General features: G+C 43.1%; 1 protein-coding gene across 2 annotated transcripts; it reads right to left on the reverse strand.

Annotated features, from left to right (window-relative positions):
* Window positions 1–423: 423 nt before the first annotated feature.
* LOC137035534 (gastrula zinc finger protein XlCGF8.2DB-like) lies at window positions 424–10233 on the reverse strand. 2 transcript variants are annotated; one of them, XM_067408926.1, is made up of 3 exons: window positions 10176–10233; window positions 9336–9470; window positions 424–1412 (listed from the first exon to the last, which is right to left on the reverse strand). In XM_067408926.1, the coding sequence occupies exons 2-3, from the start codon at window positions 9418–9420 to the stop codon at window positions 571–573; spliced, it is 927 nt and encodes a 308-aa protein (XP_067265027.1). In that variant the 5' UTR covers window positions 9421–9470; window positions 10176–10233; the 3' UTR covers window positions 424–570. The 2 variants fall into 2 exon arrangements, with proteins under 2 accessions (XP_067265027.1, XP_067265028.1); XM_067408927.1 differs by lacking the exon at window positions 10176–10233 and adding an exon at window positions 9795–9820.
* Window positions 10234–17388: the final 7155 nt, after the last annotated feature.

The raw sequence follows: 17388 nt of genomic DNA on the forward strand, positions 1-17388 counted from the left end.
TGCACCGCAACAGACTTTTAAAAAATGTAGTTGAAATAAAATGCTGCATGGAGTCAACCAATCAAAATGCTCCGTGAACTCAACCAATCAGCATGTTCAGAACTTTGAAAAAGGGAGCAGGGACTTTTTCAAATTTTTACTAATTAACCAACGAACAGTAAACAGAAACAAAACACAATGAAACTGATTCAAAATAGAACATACACGTGACAAAGAAGTTGTCATGAAGGTGGACAGGTAGATTAGGTCGACATTCAGTAGCATTGTGAATGTAGCCTTAATTTCACATAGATTCTGCAATTTTGCATTGCCAAACCACTTATAACTCTTTCCACACAAAGAACAAAATATGGTCTCACATCTTTTCAGGTATATCTATAAGTGTGATGGCAAAATTTTATTTTTAATCACACTGATCACAATTAAACTGCCTTCATCCAGAGTAAAGGCACAGGTGATTTTTGAAATCACCTTTTTTCTGTATTCTTACTACATGCAGAACATTGGAATATCTTTCCAGAGTGAGTTTGCAAATGGTGTTTCAAGTCTCTTTGATGTGTGAACCTCTTCTCACACTGAAGACACATAAAAGGCTTCTCTACTGTGTGAAATTTTAATGTGTGTATTGAGTGATTTTTTGAGTGTAAAACTCTGCCCACAATGAGAGCAAGTATAAGGCTTTTCTCCAGTGTGAAGTCTCATGTGGACATTAAGGTTTCCTTTATTTGTAAAACTCTTTCCACACTGATCACATGTGACTGGTTTCTCTCCATTGTGAATCTTTACATGAACTCTATGGTTTCTTTCTGTTTTGAAGTGCTTTCCACACTTATCACATACAAACAGCTTTCCTCCAGAGTGAATTGTCATGTGGGAATTAAGGGTGTTTTTATGAGTAAAACTCTGTCCACAATGAGAGCAAGTATAAGGCTTTTCTCCAGTGTGAATTCTCATGTGGATATTAAGGTTTCCTTTTTGACTGAAACTGCTTCCACACTGTTGGCAGGTGAATGGGCTCTCTCCATTGTGAATTCTCATGTGGATATTAAGGTTTCCTTTTCGATTGAAACTTTTTCCACATTGTTTGCAGGTGAAATGTCTCTCTCCAGCGTGAATGCTCATATGGACTTTAAGGCTTTGTGTTTGAGTGAAACTCTTTCCACACTGTTGGCATGTGAAAGGCTTTTCTCCAGTGTGAACTCTCATGTGGTTTTCCAGGTTTCGTTTTCGATCGAAACTTTTTCCACACTGACTGCAGGTGAAATAACTGTTAGAACTGTTCTGATCTCTTTTTTGTGAGGAAGTCATTTCAGTCTGTGTGGATGTTTTTTCACTGATCATGAAATCATGTTTCTCATTTTTTTCTTCCATGTTTTTCAGTTCTTGACTCTCCTCTTTCAGCACCATCAGGTCTAAAGTGAAAAAAGACAAATACACCAGTTTAATGGCACAAAACAACAAACATAAAAACCAACTAGACTTGTGCCGATATTCGGTAATACGATATATCACGATAATTAATATGCATGATATTGTTATCGTGGGCACTTCAAAATACCGTAAATAATAATTTATTACCAATTATTAAAATTTTTATAATGCATTTAAGAATACTTTCTCCATCAGCTGTATAAAATGCACAACAACGCTGTATTCTGCCTTGAAGTTGGATGAGGAGAGACCCCTGATATGATTGTAAAGCACTTTGGGTGTACAGTAGTACATATGAAAGCGCTATATAAATGGCTCAATAACAATAGCAAAAAAAAATCTATGCCCCAAAATAGGCAGTTAAAAAAATGAATTAAAAAAAAATCTATGGGTTATTCATAGACAGGGGACACCTTAGACTTATGTTACATCTTTAAAAAAAAAGGTTCTAGGGCACCTTTAATAAATTCAGCTATTGTTTTGTTTTGTGAACTAAATGTAAACATCTTTTATGTAAAATATCTTACTCAGGACAGTATTAAATAAAAAAAATAACATGCATTTTGTATGATCTCACTTATGTTATTAAAATTATTCACATTTTCACAGATTCTGCAAGTGGTTCACATGCTTTTTTCATGCCACTGTAGGTGGCTATTAGCTCAACTAGCGTAAGATCAGGCTCAGGAAGACGGATGCAGTTCAAACCAAACTTCAGTAAGGTTTCACCACAGCATACACCCTGAGGGGCTAGCTACTCAAAGTACTCGGAAAAGCACCATAAATTCTCACAGCGAGAAGAGGCCTACCTTAGTAAACATATGGCATCAGCAAGGGGCTGCCATAACCAGTCCACCCAAAAGCCATGTATTTAGTATTGAAACTTCCTCAGAAGAAATACATAGAACGCTGCCACCCAACGTGAACAGGCCTGATTAGGGCCTATCCGTTGAGGTTGGGCATGGCTTTTTTAAGGTGATCAGGTTTTTTTGAAAGCATCCTGCAAACAAATCAACTAATAAGTAGGCCCAGTGGGGCCTACAATCTCAGCAACAAGTGCCGTTCAACAACTGTAAAGTAAAAACACAGACTGTACACTAGAAACCCTGATACAAGAAGCACAAACCAGCCTAGGGCTGAACCTCAGGAGGAGGCCTCATGGAAGCCTACAAACCATGATCAGCTTAGGGAGCTAAGCACTATTACACAAACAACCCTAACATGGAAGTACAAAGCTCAACCTAACAGGTAGACCATACTGTGGGCACATAATCATGGAAGGACATTCAATGGTGGCTTGTGAGGTCCACCTTGAACACCTGTCTTGCTAGGAGCAGGACATCTGAATCAATGACAGTAGTTAAGCTGTAAAGTGCCCACATGACAATCCACCCAGACTCAAGGAGGCTGATGTAGTTATAACCAAACCTCAGTAAGGCTGCATTCACACGGAGCGCCGGCGTTAATGCTTCTCGTTTACTTTGAATGGGTGATGTCATGTGTTGCCGAACTGAAATGTGGGTTCCGTCGCGTCGCTTCACTCGCGTTGCAAGCGGCAGAAGTTGAAGATTTCTCAACTTTTCAAACGCCAACGCAGGCGTCATCCAATCAGATCGCCCTATGCAAATACCCTAGAGCAGTCGCAGCCAACTGCGTTCGTGCAACAACACCGGAAAGTAATGTGATTAGCTGTAATCACTATAACGGTTGCGTCAGCACAAGCTTCAGACACGCCCTCCGTCAAGCGTTGACGCTGACGCCCCGTGTGAATGCAGCGTTAGGTTTTACCACCAGAACTCACCCTGAGAAGTCAGCCACTCAGAACAGTACTCGGTAAAAGCACCTTTTTACTCTCAAAGCGAGAGGAGTACACAACTGAACTCCAACATGCTATGCAGGAGGCCCATAGGGCATACCTTAGTAAACACGTGACATCAGCAGGTGGCGACCATAACAATACCAACCATTAGGCCATGCATTCAAAGATTTAGTTTCTAAAAGGAGTGTATATTACGCCACATACTCCAAGAGAGGCCTGAAATCAATTGAAACTATAGAATATCTTCTTTTATTTGTATTCACTCAGAGTAAAAACAAAATGTTGTGCTTTTTGCAAAATAAAGAAAACTAAAATGATGCATGATCTGTTCTCTCCCTCTGAAAAAAGTTTAATCTGATAGTTCTCAGAAAATGAACTATAACTTAGTGAATACAAATCACAAAAAAATTAGACTTATGTCTAAAGACACGTTGAAATGTCAGGTTTTAAATCATGTAAGTCATATCGAAAACAAAAATTCTGTGTTTATGTAATCTGTATGAAAAGAGAGCCATGTCAGAAGTTTGTGATTCAGCTCATTATCCGCTAATGCGGCCACGCCCACGGAGCCAGCGCTATTCAGACGCAAATTCAGTCAATACATGCATACATCGTCTCAATCGTATATTTATTGTCTTGAAAAGTGTTTATCTGTATGTAAAAGCCATGGTTAGTGACCTCTGGAAGACATGCCGTTAGTTCCTGATATGTCTTCTTCTTTAGAATAAATTGTGGACTAAATGTGCACACAAAGCGCCCTCCGGCTGCAAGTATGAATTGAAAACACCATTCCTGAAATGTCCTCTTCTTCTTTAGAATAATTTTTGGACTAAAGGTGTACAGAGTGCCCTCCAACTGCAAGTATGAATTGAAAACACCAGCGCTCATAGTGATGACAATGAATATAGAATGAATATTACTCCTCTGTATAGAAAATTGACATAAACATATAAGAATCCAGCAATATTTCTCCAAATGTGCATGCTTTTAAACAGAAAATACATTATATTTTAAAGAATATAGTAGAATACCATTATTTTAAATTGAGCTGAGACATGATTACAGAGGGTTTTTTCACAGCCTACCTGACTGAAAGGCCTCATTATTATGCAGCACCATTAGAGGTTCTTTATGCGATTCTTTTGTCTTCTCAGGTGTAAATGAGCCATTATTCATGATGATTCACGCCTCCACGTGTTTCTTGACAAAGAGTGTCTTACAAAAACTAAATCAATATATTGTTTTATATGAACAGGTAGGCATTATAATTTTCACATAATTTTGAAGCAAAAACTCTAGCCTACAACCTCCAATACCCAGAAGTCTTGTAAACACAGATTTAATATATATTTTTGGCCTTATTTCATATTATTGGCCTTATTTTAACCATGCACAAACGTTATTCCTTCAAAAACACAAACATGTACATACATGCACCTCACATATTATGGTAGCCTAGTTTGTGCTGAATACAGTGTAATGACACCTTTGTTATTAATATGTTTATGAACGACTGGAAAAAGCACAAATGTCAGGGCATGTCAAAACTTCTCCAGGGCCCCAAATCAGCCTCAGACTCCAGAGTGTTAAACGTTGGTTGATGTTCCTGTGGATTCCTGTTTCTCTCCAAGTAAAGACTTATATTGACTATCTCCTCGTCGTGTGTTTTGTGTACCAGTTAACGTAACAGAATACTGGACCAGTACAGTTATACAGTTTGCAGCATGTTTGTTGTTTTCCGTCCCAGTGATTTTCGTGTTTCACTCTCCGTTTCCGTCACCATGTACACACCCGCATTTCTGTTGTTATGCCTTGAGCAGAAGGACCGCTCCCTCGAGGCACATTTGGACAATTTTTTCTTTCTTGCTCCATCAACACATTTCCTGGACAGCAGCCTTTGCAACTTCCTGTATGCCAGCCTCAACACCGCCACCTAAGCGCTGCTGTCTGGGGAAGGACCTCGAGGGAGCTTCCGGGATTATGTGGAGTGGGTACTGGTGTCATGTGGATCTTCGATGACCGTGGGTTTCTCCAACGACGACGTCCTGATCGGCAGCATGAGCCCACCGCAGAGCGTGATGAGGACTCCGCCGCGGCGTTTGAGCCAGCGCCGACTACGAGAGGGACATCGCTACGGAGCCTGAGCAACGCGGGACTGACCAAGCGTGCGAGCCGGCTGTACCATCCGTCGCCGAGGGAATCTTAGTGGATTACGAGGGTATGGAAGTGCGCCCCACCTAACCCCCTGCCACTGAGAGTGAGTTTTTGGTCAGACATCGCAACGCCTCTGCAGGGGACTTACGGGCCAGTCGCTGCTCTCTGGCCCTCCACCCCTTCTGCGACAGCCAGCTCCGCCCTCCCTCAGGTTCCACCTCCGCCCTCCGGATACCCGCTTCCTCCTCGGGGGGTCGTCACTGCGGCTCCTTCGCGGTTGCCAAGGTCATCGGGGTCGCTTCGAGTCTTTGGCGTTCTGGCTGCATGGTGAGCTCCTACGTTGATGTCATCGCCACTGCCGCATAGTGGCATATAGGACTACATCACCATGGCTCCTCCCGTCAGCGACGCCGCCATGGGGCGCAGTCTTGGCTGTGTACTGGTTGGTTTTGCTACTTCCTCTGTTCAAGGCTACCCTCTGGTCTCCATCACCTGCATCTCCCTGGGCACCATCACCTGCACCTCCCTGGACTCCTGCACCTCGCCTCCTCCCGGGTAACCGTCCGCCTCCTGAACCGCGTCCTACACCATCGGAACCATCTCATCTTCATCTTCCCCTCTCCATGGAGTGAGGACGCGCCTTTCCGGGAGGGGGCGATATGTTACATGAGCACTCTGTTTTGGACTTATTGTTGGACTTGTTGTTGTTCTATTTCCCGCCACCAGTTTGTCACCATAGCAACTGATCACCATCATTATCACACACAGCTGTTTCTAATCACCCTCCTTGTTATCCCTTGTATATAAGCCCTGTGTTCCCAGTCTTGTGTTGTCCGGTATTGTTCATGTTAAACGTTGGTTGATGTTCCTGAGGATTTCTGTTTCTCTCCAAGTAAAGACTTATATTGACTCTATCTCCTCATTGTGTGCTTTGTGTACCAGCTAATGTAACAGTTATATGCAATATAGATGTTAACAAAATCACAAAAAGGGAGCTAATAGAAACCAGCTTTTCTCAAAAAGTGGTTCTATACTACCCTGAGTATGCAATCCAACAGGTGATGCACTCAGTGACACCAATAAACCCACAAATGGGGAATATTAGGTCACCAATGTCTCCAATAGCGGCTACATGAAAACACCTGCTATTATGAGAACAGGTGCTAACCTGTGGCAGCATAAGTAAGCTCACATATAATGTAGGGCAAAAGTTTAGAACTTCAAAGCAAACACAACGCTTTGATTTATATGCTATTTTCAAAGAGGAAAATTATTTTCTCCCTACAGATTATCAAATCTGTACTGAGCCATAGAGGATGGATGCTAAACACCAGCAACGTCAACTCAAACTTGATAAAAGAGCAAGTAGCTCAGAGGAAAAACACATTTTCCATAGCATAAAAGTTCTAGAGAGTGGGCCCTTGCACACACAGCACCTGTGTCTGGACCTGACTACAACGTAGCCCAGGAGACAATGGGCCTACAGATCCAGTTCTGGCTGCATCTATAATTCAGATTTTTAATCTCCGTATCCCCTTACATATATTTATATATAATCTATTTTTAATCTCTATAATAAAAATGTATAATTCAGATTTTGATCTCCATATCCATTTACATATATTATATATATCTTCCAAGGGGTTTTTTCCCTCCTAGGACTTTTTTCCCAGTGCTAGCACGCTGGGTTTTTCTCCTAGGGGTTTTTTTCCACCCCTGGGAGTCAGCCGATATTGGCTTAATGTAGCACCATCTTGTATATGTTACATATTACCACTCTTGTTTGTACAGCTTATTTTTAACCATTTCCTTTTTTTCTGTGCTTCTAATATGTAAAGCTGCTTTGAAACAATTACCAATTGTAAAAACGCTATATAAATAAATTTGACTTGACTTGACAGCATGAACTTATCTACGCAAAGATAAGGGCCTACCACCTGAGATAACAGCATCAGGGAGTCTAAAAAACAGTCTACAACCTAGCTGTTAAACTCAACAATTGCACCTACATAGCAAGGGGATAATGGGCATACGGCCTGACAACTCCCTCGGGAGGAGACTAGAACTAGGAACTATACAACCTGACAAGGGATAGTATACATAGGGTTATATTTAAATAACACACCTAACCTAGCTCTAGCCTGGCCGCTAAGCTACGGGTCTTCTTACAGGGCCACAAGCCTAGTGAAGCCTGGGTTTCACCTCCAAATCACATGGATAAGAGAAAGAAAGCGAAGCTCACAAGCAAACAATGTCAGGCGGCTGATTAAGGCCGACCTAAACATGCATATTAACTGAAGTGACGAGTGCTAACTCAAACTACTCTAGCAAACAGCAGATGAGAAGCTACTCTAAACAGGTGGCTAAGAGGCGGCCATTTTGTGGCCTGAACAACATATACTCTAGCCAGTCTATCAACTTCAGTTTGCCCAAAAAAACCCTAATTTTTCTGACTACATGCTCAGAAAACTATACAGGAAAATCAGGTCTTATTTTAAACACATAAAATATAGACCCTCCTGCGGCCTGCCGTCCCAAACACATAGCAGCTCGCATTCACAAGCCAGAGGAGCGCTTGCCGAACGCTATGACGTCAAACACGAACGTCATCGTCATCCACTCATTCTCATTAGCCCCGGAGAAGTTAGAGAGAGAGAATACAATTCTCTCAAACCTCCCAACAAGCTCATCTGAGAGCCCTATGATGGCAGTCACCGCTATGCCTCAGCACAAACGGGGCCACAATCACCAGGCACAGATGCAGACACCTCCTCCCTCGGGAAGAGTGCTAAACGAGAACGGAGCGTCCCGATAGGAAGAGGCTCACAGTAAATAACAGACAAACACACAGACAGCGTTCTCAAGCACTGTCTATGCCTGCTCCTCTCCAGACAGAAAACGTCCAGAAAAATGTGTACATCAAGTGTCAAACCTTGGGACACAGATGAACACACTCTCTTGAACGTTTGTAAGGCATATATAAAAACCTTACCAGAGTCGATATAGTCACAATCAGACAGAACAGGACCGAAAGACGATGAGATGCTGACTGTTTTCTCCTTTATTATACTGTTTCCGCCTTTTTAAGGCGCTCCTTTATACTCCGGGTCGCACCATATTATGTCTTAGGCTGTCGCCGGCCAATAGGGATTGAAGTTATTGGATAGTTGGCTTTCTGACACTTGGTTCACGTGATGTTCCCCCCATTGCGTATTCCAACGCAGAGTTGAGTTCCCTTTCAAAAGGAAACACTGCTAATGACAAGCAGAGCACTTGACGGCAGCAGGTTAGTGGGGAAATATATTTATTTATTATTCAGAATGCGCATTTGGAAGCGAAATACATTAATAAACATTTCAGCAGGTTGAAGATAATTAATGTTAATGCAGAAAATATAATAAATTGTTTACAAAACATTTGCCAGCCCTAAACCATATTAATAATCTGCGTTTTCACGAGAAGCTCTCTGTATATAAGTGCGCTGAATGTTGACCGGAAACGCTCGAGCTGTAATGAGTAGAACACGGAAGTAGTTGTGCAAGTAGTCCATTGTACATTGTGAACGAGTAATCAGTCGAGGTTTGAGAGAAGAAGCAGCCGTGATGAACAGCCAATTCGTATGGAAGCATCTGATGACCAAACACTGGAATTCACAAATGGAAAAATCAAGTGAGCCGGGACTGATTTGTGTTCACAGTGGACATATTTAGCGAACCGTACCGTTAGCTGAAAGCGAACCGTACTCAGACCACCTCTTTTGAAGCAGCATTAGTATTTGTCTGGTCACGTGATCTCAACATGTATATCCACATAAGGCGACCACTTAAGACAAACAAAACTGATTTAATTAGAACACACATAAGACATTCTTCAAACGTATCATTAATTTCTGTAGAGGCCGACATTTCAGTGAGGATCAAATGAAACTAACCTGTTTGTTGCTCAGTATCTTCATGTTTCACACCAAATGCTTCTTCAATCTCTATATCTTCACTCTCCTCTTTAATAAACGCCATCTTTATAATAGTTTGTCGTGAGGATCTCAGCTGCTTCTCCAGGAGTTTTTCTGTGTGTTTGAACAATTTTTCATGTTTAGGATGAGAATAATTATCAGAAATAAAAATAAATATAAATGAATCCATAGTTCAGTAGTCAGCACTCAGTCAGAGTAATGGCCTTAAATGACCCGATTACCCCCAAAAACAATAAAAACAAGCAGTACACATTATTAAAGAGCAAATTACATTCTTAAATTCTTATTTTAGCCATTATGGAGTATATGATGATTTGCAGACTACATTAAATACATTACTCTTTCATGATGACATTTAAAATAGGTTTGTAAACCTTGTCATTATTACATGTTTGTGTTTGTTCTCATTTTATTTACACTGTTCAAGCAGGCATCACCAGCGAGGTGATTCGAGCGAATCGAATCAGTGAATCATTTTGCGGAGCAATTGGTTCAATTGACTCGGTGTAAAAAAGAAAAAAAAAAAAACATCCGTTTCTCCATCACTACTAGCCAGCTGTCAAATTCGTGTTTACGGCACAATTATTGACTATATGGGTAACGAAATAAGACGCATTTTTTCTGTTACTCCTGTGCTAATGCACCTTATCACAAAAAAACCGTTCTTGAGACATTTTGGATCCTCATGTTTGAATAAATAACCTAATTACAATGCTTAATTTATTAACAAATAATTCATCATTAACTATACAACTGGTTGAACGGTTTTTGTGCTGATATAAATGCTTTAAAACAAACCTTTTTACAGGCGAATCACAACAGATGCCGGAATGCGGTGCAGAGTAATGACGTCACATCACCAGACCAAAATAAAAGTCCCGTTCATACGCTGCTGTCTAAAACCCCCAAAATACATTTAAATTTACTTAGTTCGTAAATGTTTACATTTAATATACAAAATGTGTATGACATATCCCAAATGGATATGTGTTTTTGATTAGAAAGTTTGATTAAACTATCAAAAAATTAGGATATATTATATATAAATATTTTAAATATCGAGGAAGAACAAAACCAAACTGAGTGTACTAAGGTATTTTTCTGACAAAATTACATATACAGGCAAATAACATACAAATTTTATTTTACTAGAAAAACAAAAAGCTGACAGGAAATGTTATTACATTTAATATTTTGTTGGTTCTCTCTTGTTTTTGCATAATTAATTTGTTTGACAGCCTGGCCATAAATGATGTCTGCATAGTTTGGCATGTTTCATTGTGAGAAATAAGAAATGTTTCATTATAAGAAAACCAAGAACGTTCCAGATACGTCCTCTATTCGTAATATAATGGTCATTCCATGACTTACTGGCAACGTAACAGCAACGTCATGTGCTCGTAATTTCATTACCATCATTTACACATTCTTTATATGTTATTATTACCAGAATTTGCAATATAAAACGTGTAATTAAATGTCAGACACAAGACTGAAATGTCCCCTTAAGAAAAAAAATGTTTCTTTTCACCAAATCAGAGTATGGATGACTGTTTTTTATATATAGTGACGTGACATACACAAATGTAGTGCGCGCGTGCCCACAGTATGTTGATAAGAGTGTAAAGTAAATTTTTTTGAGAGAAGAATTTATTTTTCCGAGGTGACAACGAATAAATGGCTTTTATAAAAATGTATAAAGTTAACTTTGGAAAGACGCAAAACCTTTTTTTATTGTTATGTTTACGTTAGTGCAGGTGGCCGTTAGAGTTGCCATGGCAACCGGGAAAACATTCAAGCTGCTGGAGAGGACAGCGTCGAAGTTTCTCCGTGTTTCTCGTCAGTTTTATAGCAATAAAGTTCAACAACTGCGTCAGATTGGTTAAGTAACATTACCCACAGTCTACTTTAAGTACTTTTGTTAATATTTTTACCTTTGTGATTTCCTTGATCGTCTGAAATATATGTTATGCAAAATGTTACGTTAGCATAGCATATGTTTTTAATGATACTGAGAGCAAAACGTCTTGAATGCTTTTATTTTATGTTTCGCTGTAGGCTATATGTTTTTATTTATAGTTTGAGTGTATTTCATTATTTTTATTTGGAGTTTTGTTCATGTTCTGTGTTTTTCAAAATAAATTAATTTAATTCATTTTGAGTCTGCATTCATCGTTCACAGCTGTTGGAATAGCCTTTACATTAGTTTGGGCAAATGAGGACATAAATTAGGTTAAACTACTGCATGTCCGCCCATAGAAAAATAAATAAATATAAGAATTACCAACTGATGACCAACACACAACTATTGATACACAACGTTGCCACGACGTCGCAGTTACTAACTGGCAACGTCACAAAGTTACGTTGTGGCGACGTATAGGCACCTTTCACTTTTCCGGTTGCCACGACGTAACTAGTTACGTCGCCACGACGAAAGTTTGGTCACCAAATTACGTTGCAGTTACGTAACAGTCACGTATTTTGGTTAGCTGGGAATACACAATATGCTTATCTTTAACATTTTATTTTTTTTTTTTTATATTTAGATATAGAGTGAAGATGTCCCTTTTTCTAGCCAGACATGACATGGTCACTACTGCAGCATTCTATGGGCCTTTATCACAATCAGCATGTCGTCTCATCCGGCTCCAATTAGTGGCGTAAAGGAATTTCTGCTTGTGGTATTGTCAATAGACGGACGCCAGTTTTGAAAAGAAATTGTAATTAATTTAGTTGAACTTAAAGGTTTAGTTCACTTTGTGTAATAATCAGAGTGTACACGCGTTGTTTTTAAATTTTTAAAGCAAATTTGGAAAACAAATATTGGATTGTTTGAAAATAACAACTCAGTTGACACACATGCAAAATCACAATTAATTCTGTACAACTGAGAGTAATGTTCAGGTATGTGCGACATGTTAATTTTTGATTGTTGGATATGTTTAGTTTTTTGTGATTTTGAGTAGTCTTTTGCCTTAATAAAGGTTAAATTTAATTCACAAACCTTGTTTACTGTATAATAATAAAATTTGTTTGTGATACAACTTCAAAAATCAAACCCTGGTATAATTAGTTTCTGCACTCAAAAATTATAATTTTGTCTTTTAGACAGAATCTCTCATTCAATTCAATTCACATTTATTTGTATAGCGCTTTTCACGATACTGTCACGTAAATAATGACGGATGCAATAGCAAGTTAATCTCTTTATTTAAGAGCTTCACACACAGATGGTCAGTCACAGATAACACAACGAACACAGCAGGAGAGTGGTGACGCAGGGACCTCGATGGGCGATGAGAGTCCAGATGAATGGTGACTGGTGAAGTGCGTCCGTGAAACAGTGCCGTGTAATCCGTGGGTGAAATCCAGAGAACAATCCAAACAAGGAACCAGGAAACAACGACGAGAATCCAGTCCAAGGAACAAACAACACGAGCAACACGAGACAACAACACCAGGACTCCAAACAACGATCTGACAAACATGAGACGAAAGACAAGGCGTTATAAAGGCAGGTGTAATTGCAAACAGCTGCCGCTGATCAGATAATCAGCGGCGACGCCCACACAAACAATCAGGTGACACACTACAGAACACACAGACACCAGAATGAGACAGCGGATTCATGAACCGTGACAGTACCCTCCCTCCTAGGAACGCCTCACGGCGTTCCCAGAGCTCCTTACCTGTCGATTGTAATCATCGATGAGGGAGTGATCCAGGATGTCCCTGGCAGGAACCCAACTTCTCTCCTCCGGACCGTAACCTTCCCAGTCCACCAAGTACTGGAATCCGCGTCCCCTCCGCCTAGAGTCCAGAATGCGATTGACCGAATAAGTAGGTTCCCCATCTACGAGTCGCGGCGGTGGAGGAACCGGAGTAGGCGGATTAAGATGAGAGTGAAAAACGGGTTTAATTTTGGAAACATGAAAGGCGGGATGAATCCTCCTGTACGCTGGAGGTAATTTGAGTCGGACTGCCACCGGACTAATGATTTTGGTGACAGGGAACGGGCCTATGAATTTATGAGCTAATTTATTGGCAACGGAGCGGAGCGGAATGTTCTTAGTAGAAAGCCACACTTTTTGACCAACGACGTATACGGGAGGCTTCGACCGGTGGCGATCAGTCTTAGCCTTGGTGCGCGCCCTCACCTCAGCAGAGTCTCACGGGCTCTGTTCCAAGTGCGGTGGCACCTCTGGACAAAGGCGTGAGCGGAGGGGACCGCGACTTCAGATTCCAGACTGGGAAACACAGGTGGCTGGTAACCTATACTACATTCAAACGGAGAGAGGCCCGTCGAAGACACTGGTAATGAATTATGTGCGTACTCAATCATAGAGAGTTGTTGGCTCCAGGAGGAAGGATTCTTGGACGCCAAACATCGCAACATTCGCTCCAAATCCTGGTTGGCTCTCTCGGTCTGCCCATTGGTCTGGGGATGGAACCCAGAGGAAAGACTGACAGTCGCCCCCAGCAGTCTACAAAACTCTTGCCAAAATTTGGACACAAATTGGGGACCCCTGTCGGACACCACATCTATCGGGAGGCCATGTAACCGAAAAATGTGGTCTACGACGGTAACCGCTGTCTCCTTAGCAGAGGGTAATTTAGTTAAGGGAACAAAATGAGTCGCCTTCGAGAACCGGTCCACCACGGTCAAAACGACCGTGTACCCCTGGGAGGGTGGGAGGGCGGTAACGAAATCTAGCGCAATGTGGGACCAAGGTCTCGAAGGGACAGACAGCGGTTGGAGTAACCCATCTGGAGGTCGATTGGAAGTCTTGCCAGTGGCGCAAACCGAGCAAGCCAAAACAAAACTGCGAATGTCACGAGCCATAGCTGGCCACCAGAATCGTTGCTTAACCAAAAACCTGGTCCGATTAACCCCTGGATGACAAGCCACGTTGGAACAATGACCCCATTTGATAACGCAGGACCTTAACTTCTCCGGTACAAACAAACGGTTCGGTGGGCATCCGGGCGGAGGCGTTACCCCTTCTAAGGCCGACAGGACCTTCGATTCGACCTCCCATGTAAGAGTGGAGACCACTAATGTCTCGGGAAGAATACACTCGGGAGTAGACGGGCGTTCGGAAGGATCAAAAATGCGAGATAAAGAATCGGGCTTGATGTTTTTGGAGCCCGGGCGGTACGATAGGGAAAAATCAAAACGTCCGAAAAAAGTGCCCACCGAGCCTGCCTGGAGTTAAGTCTTTTAGCCGATCGAATATACTCAAGGTTCTTATGATCTGTCCATACGATAAAGGGTACCCCCGAACCCTCCAACCAATGACGCCACTCTTCCAACGCTAATTTGACTGCCAACAACTCTCTATTACCAATGTCATAGTTGCGTTCGGCTGGAGATAAACGATGGGAAAAATACGCGCAAGGATGCATCTTATCGTCCGTGGGAGAACGCTGGGATAGTACTGCACCTACCCCCACCTCTGACGCGTCGACCTCCACCACGAACTGACGCAAAGGATCAGGGGCAATGAGAATGGGAGCCGAAACGAAGCGACTCTTCAGTTTGGCAAATGCAGCTTCCGCTGCATCCGACCACCTGAAGGTCGTTCTGGGGGAGGTCAAGGCGGTCAGAGGCGCGGCTAGTTGGCTGAAATTGCGAATAAAACGCCGGTAAAAATTGGCGAATCCCAGAAACCTCTGTAGGGCCTTACGGGAATCTGGACTTGGCCAATCCACCACAGCCTTAACCTTGTCAGGATCCATGCGAACTCCCTCAGACGAGACGATGTACCCTAGAAAAGAAACAGACTGTGCGTGAAACTCGCATTTCTCCGCCTTGACAAAAAGCCCATTCTCTAACAGACGCTGAAGCACTCGTCTGACGTGTTGAACATGTTCCTGGAGAGACGAGGAAAATATCAATATGTCATCCAGGTAGACATAAATGAACTGATCGACCATGTCTCTCAACACGTCATTGACGAGTGCCTGGAAGACCGCTGGACTGTTGGACAGCCCGAAGGGCATGACCAAGTATTCAAAGTGTCCTCTAGGGGTGTTAAACGCGGTCTTCCATTCATCCCCCTTCCTGATGCGAACCAAATGATAAGCGTTCCTTAAGTCCAATTTAGTGAAAACGGATGCTCCCTGCAACCTCTCAAAGGCTGAAGACATCAACGGCAAAGGATAAGTATTCTTTACCGTGATGTTGTTCAGCCCTCGGTAATCAATGCAAGGTCGCAGAGACCCATCCTTCTTCCCCACAAAAAGAACCCCGCCCCCGCTGGAGAAGAGGAAGGGCGGATGAATTTCGCTGCCAGAGAATCAGAAATATATTTCTCCATGGCCTCCCTCTCGGGAGCAGACAGAGAGTATAGTTTGCCTTTAGGCGGAGACTTACCGGGTACTAAATCTATGGCACAGTCATAGGGACGATGCGGAGGGAGAGAAGCAGCCCGGGACTTACTGAACACTTCCCTCAGGTCTTGATACTCTGCGGGCACGTTAGACAAATCCACCGCCTCCTCCTGTAACACAGAAACAGACACAGTGGGACAAGCAGACAACAGACAAGACCTGTGACAAAGAGTGCTCCACTCGGTGATGGTGTGCTGCTGCCAGTCAATCCGAGGGTTGTGTTTGGTGAGCCAGGGGTGTCCGAGAACGATAGGTGCCTGAGGTGAGTCCATGAGGAGAAACTGAATGTCTTCATTGTGATTGCCAGAGGAGATGAGAGTAACGTAGTCCGTAGAGTGAGAGATGCTGGGAAGTCGTTGTCCATTGAGTGCGTCGACAGTGATCAGGCGGGTGAGTGGGATGATGGGTAAACTGTTAAGTTGTGCAAAGTTGGTGTCCATGAAGTTCCCCTCAGCCCCGGAGTCGATGAGTGCCTGGCAGGTGATGTTGTGAGTCGCCCATCTCAGTCTTACCGGGAGGAGGGTGGATGGTGAGGACTTCTCGGCGGAGATCCCACCCGATAGTAGCCTCAGATTTACTACCGGGCTTGATCTTTTACTGGGCAAGACCTGAGGAAGTGACCTGATGCTCCGCAGTAGAGACATAAGCCTTGGGATCTCCGCCTTTCTCTCTCCTCCCGGGAAAGCCGAGCTCTCCCTACCTGCATGGGTTCGGGATCTATAAAGGAGCCGACCGTGTCCGCTGTATTGGCCAACCAGCCCTCCGCTCCATGAGGCTTAGCGTTAGCAGATTCTAGACGTTCCAGCCTCTGAAGTCGAGCATCCACTCGCAGCGCGAGATCGATGAGTCCGTTGAGTGTCTGAGGAAGATCCAAGACATAGATCTCTCGATGGACACAGTCGGCCAACCCATGCAGGAACACATCCCACTGCGCCTCCTCGTTCCAGCGGCACTCCGCCGCGAGAGTGCGAAACTCGATGGAATATTCTGCGACCGTGCGGTTACCCTGCTTGAGTTCGGTGAGTTGTCGGGCAGCGTCCTTGCCAGCCACCGCACGGTCGAACACTCTCCTCATCTCGGCGGCGAGTGCCTGGAACGAGGCGCAGCATGGATCCTGGTTCTCCCACACCGCCGTTCCCCACAATGCTGCCTTCCCTGTCAGGAGCGTGATCACAAAAGCCACCTTGGATTTCTCCATCTCGAAGGTGCGTGGCTGCAACGAGAAATGCAAGGAACACTTGTTCAAGAACGCTCTACAAAAGTTCGGCTCACCGGCATAAGTCTGAGGAACAGGAAGGCGTGGTTCTGGCTGATCCCACCGCTCCAGCGGCGTGGGGGGAATCGGCGGTGGGGTTGGCGCAGTGGGAGCTCGAAGCTGTTGAAGTTGCTGGGAGAGCTCAGACACCTGCGTCACCAGCGCTTGAACAGCGCGTCCGGTGGAAGAGATACTCTCCTGCTGTTGGTCCATGCGGGAAATGCTGTGGTTGATGAACTCCGTCAAAGCTGCTGAGCTTGCTGCATCCATGGTTGGTCAGATCGTTCTGTCACGTAAATAATGACGGATGCAATAGCAAGTTAATCTCTTTATTTAAGAGCTTCACACACAGATGGTCAG

This window comes from Chanodichthys erythropterus, chromosome 14, assembly GCF_024489055.1.
Source record: "Chanodichthys erythropterus isolate Z2021 chromosome 14, ASM2448905v1, whole genome shotgun sequence".
NCBI classification, from domain to species: domain Eukaryota; kingdom Metazoa; phylum Chordata; class Actinopteri; order Cypriniformes; family Xenocyprididae; genus Chanodichthys; species Chanodichthys erythropterus.

Excerpts from the sequence above, each read along its gene's own strand:
- LOC137035534 (XM_067408926.1), bottom strand. The coding sequence starts at position 9,420 with ATGGCGTTTATTAAAGAGGAGAGTGAAGATATAGAGATTGAAGAAGCA. Across the intron at positions 1,413-9,335 it reads AGATACTGAGCAACAAACAG|ACCTGATGGTGCTGAAAGAG; the intron begins GTTAGTTTCATT and ends TTTTCACTTTAG.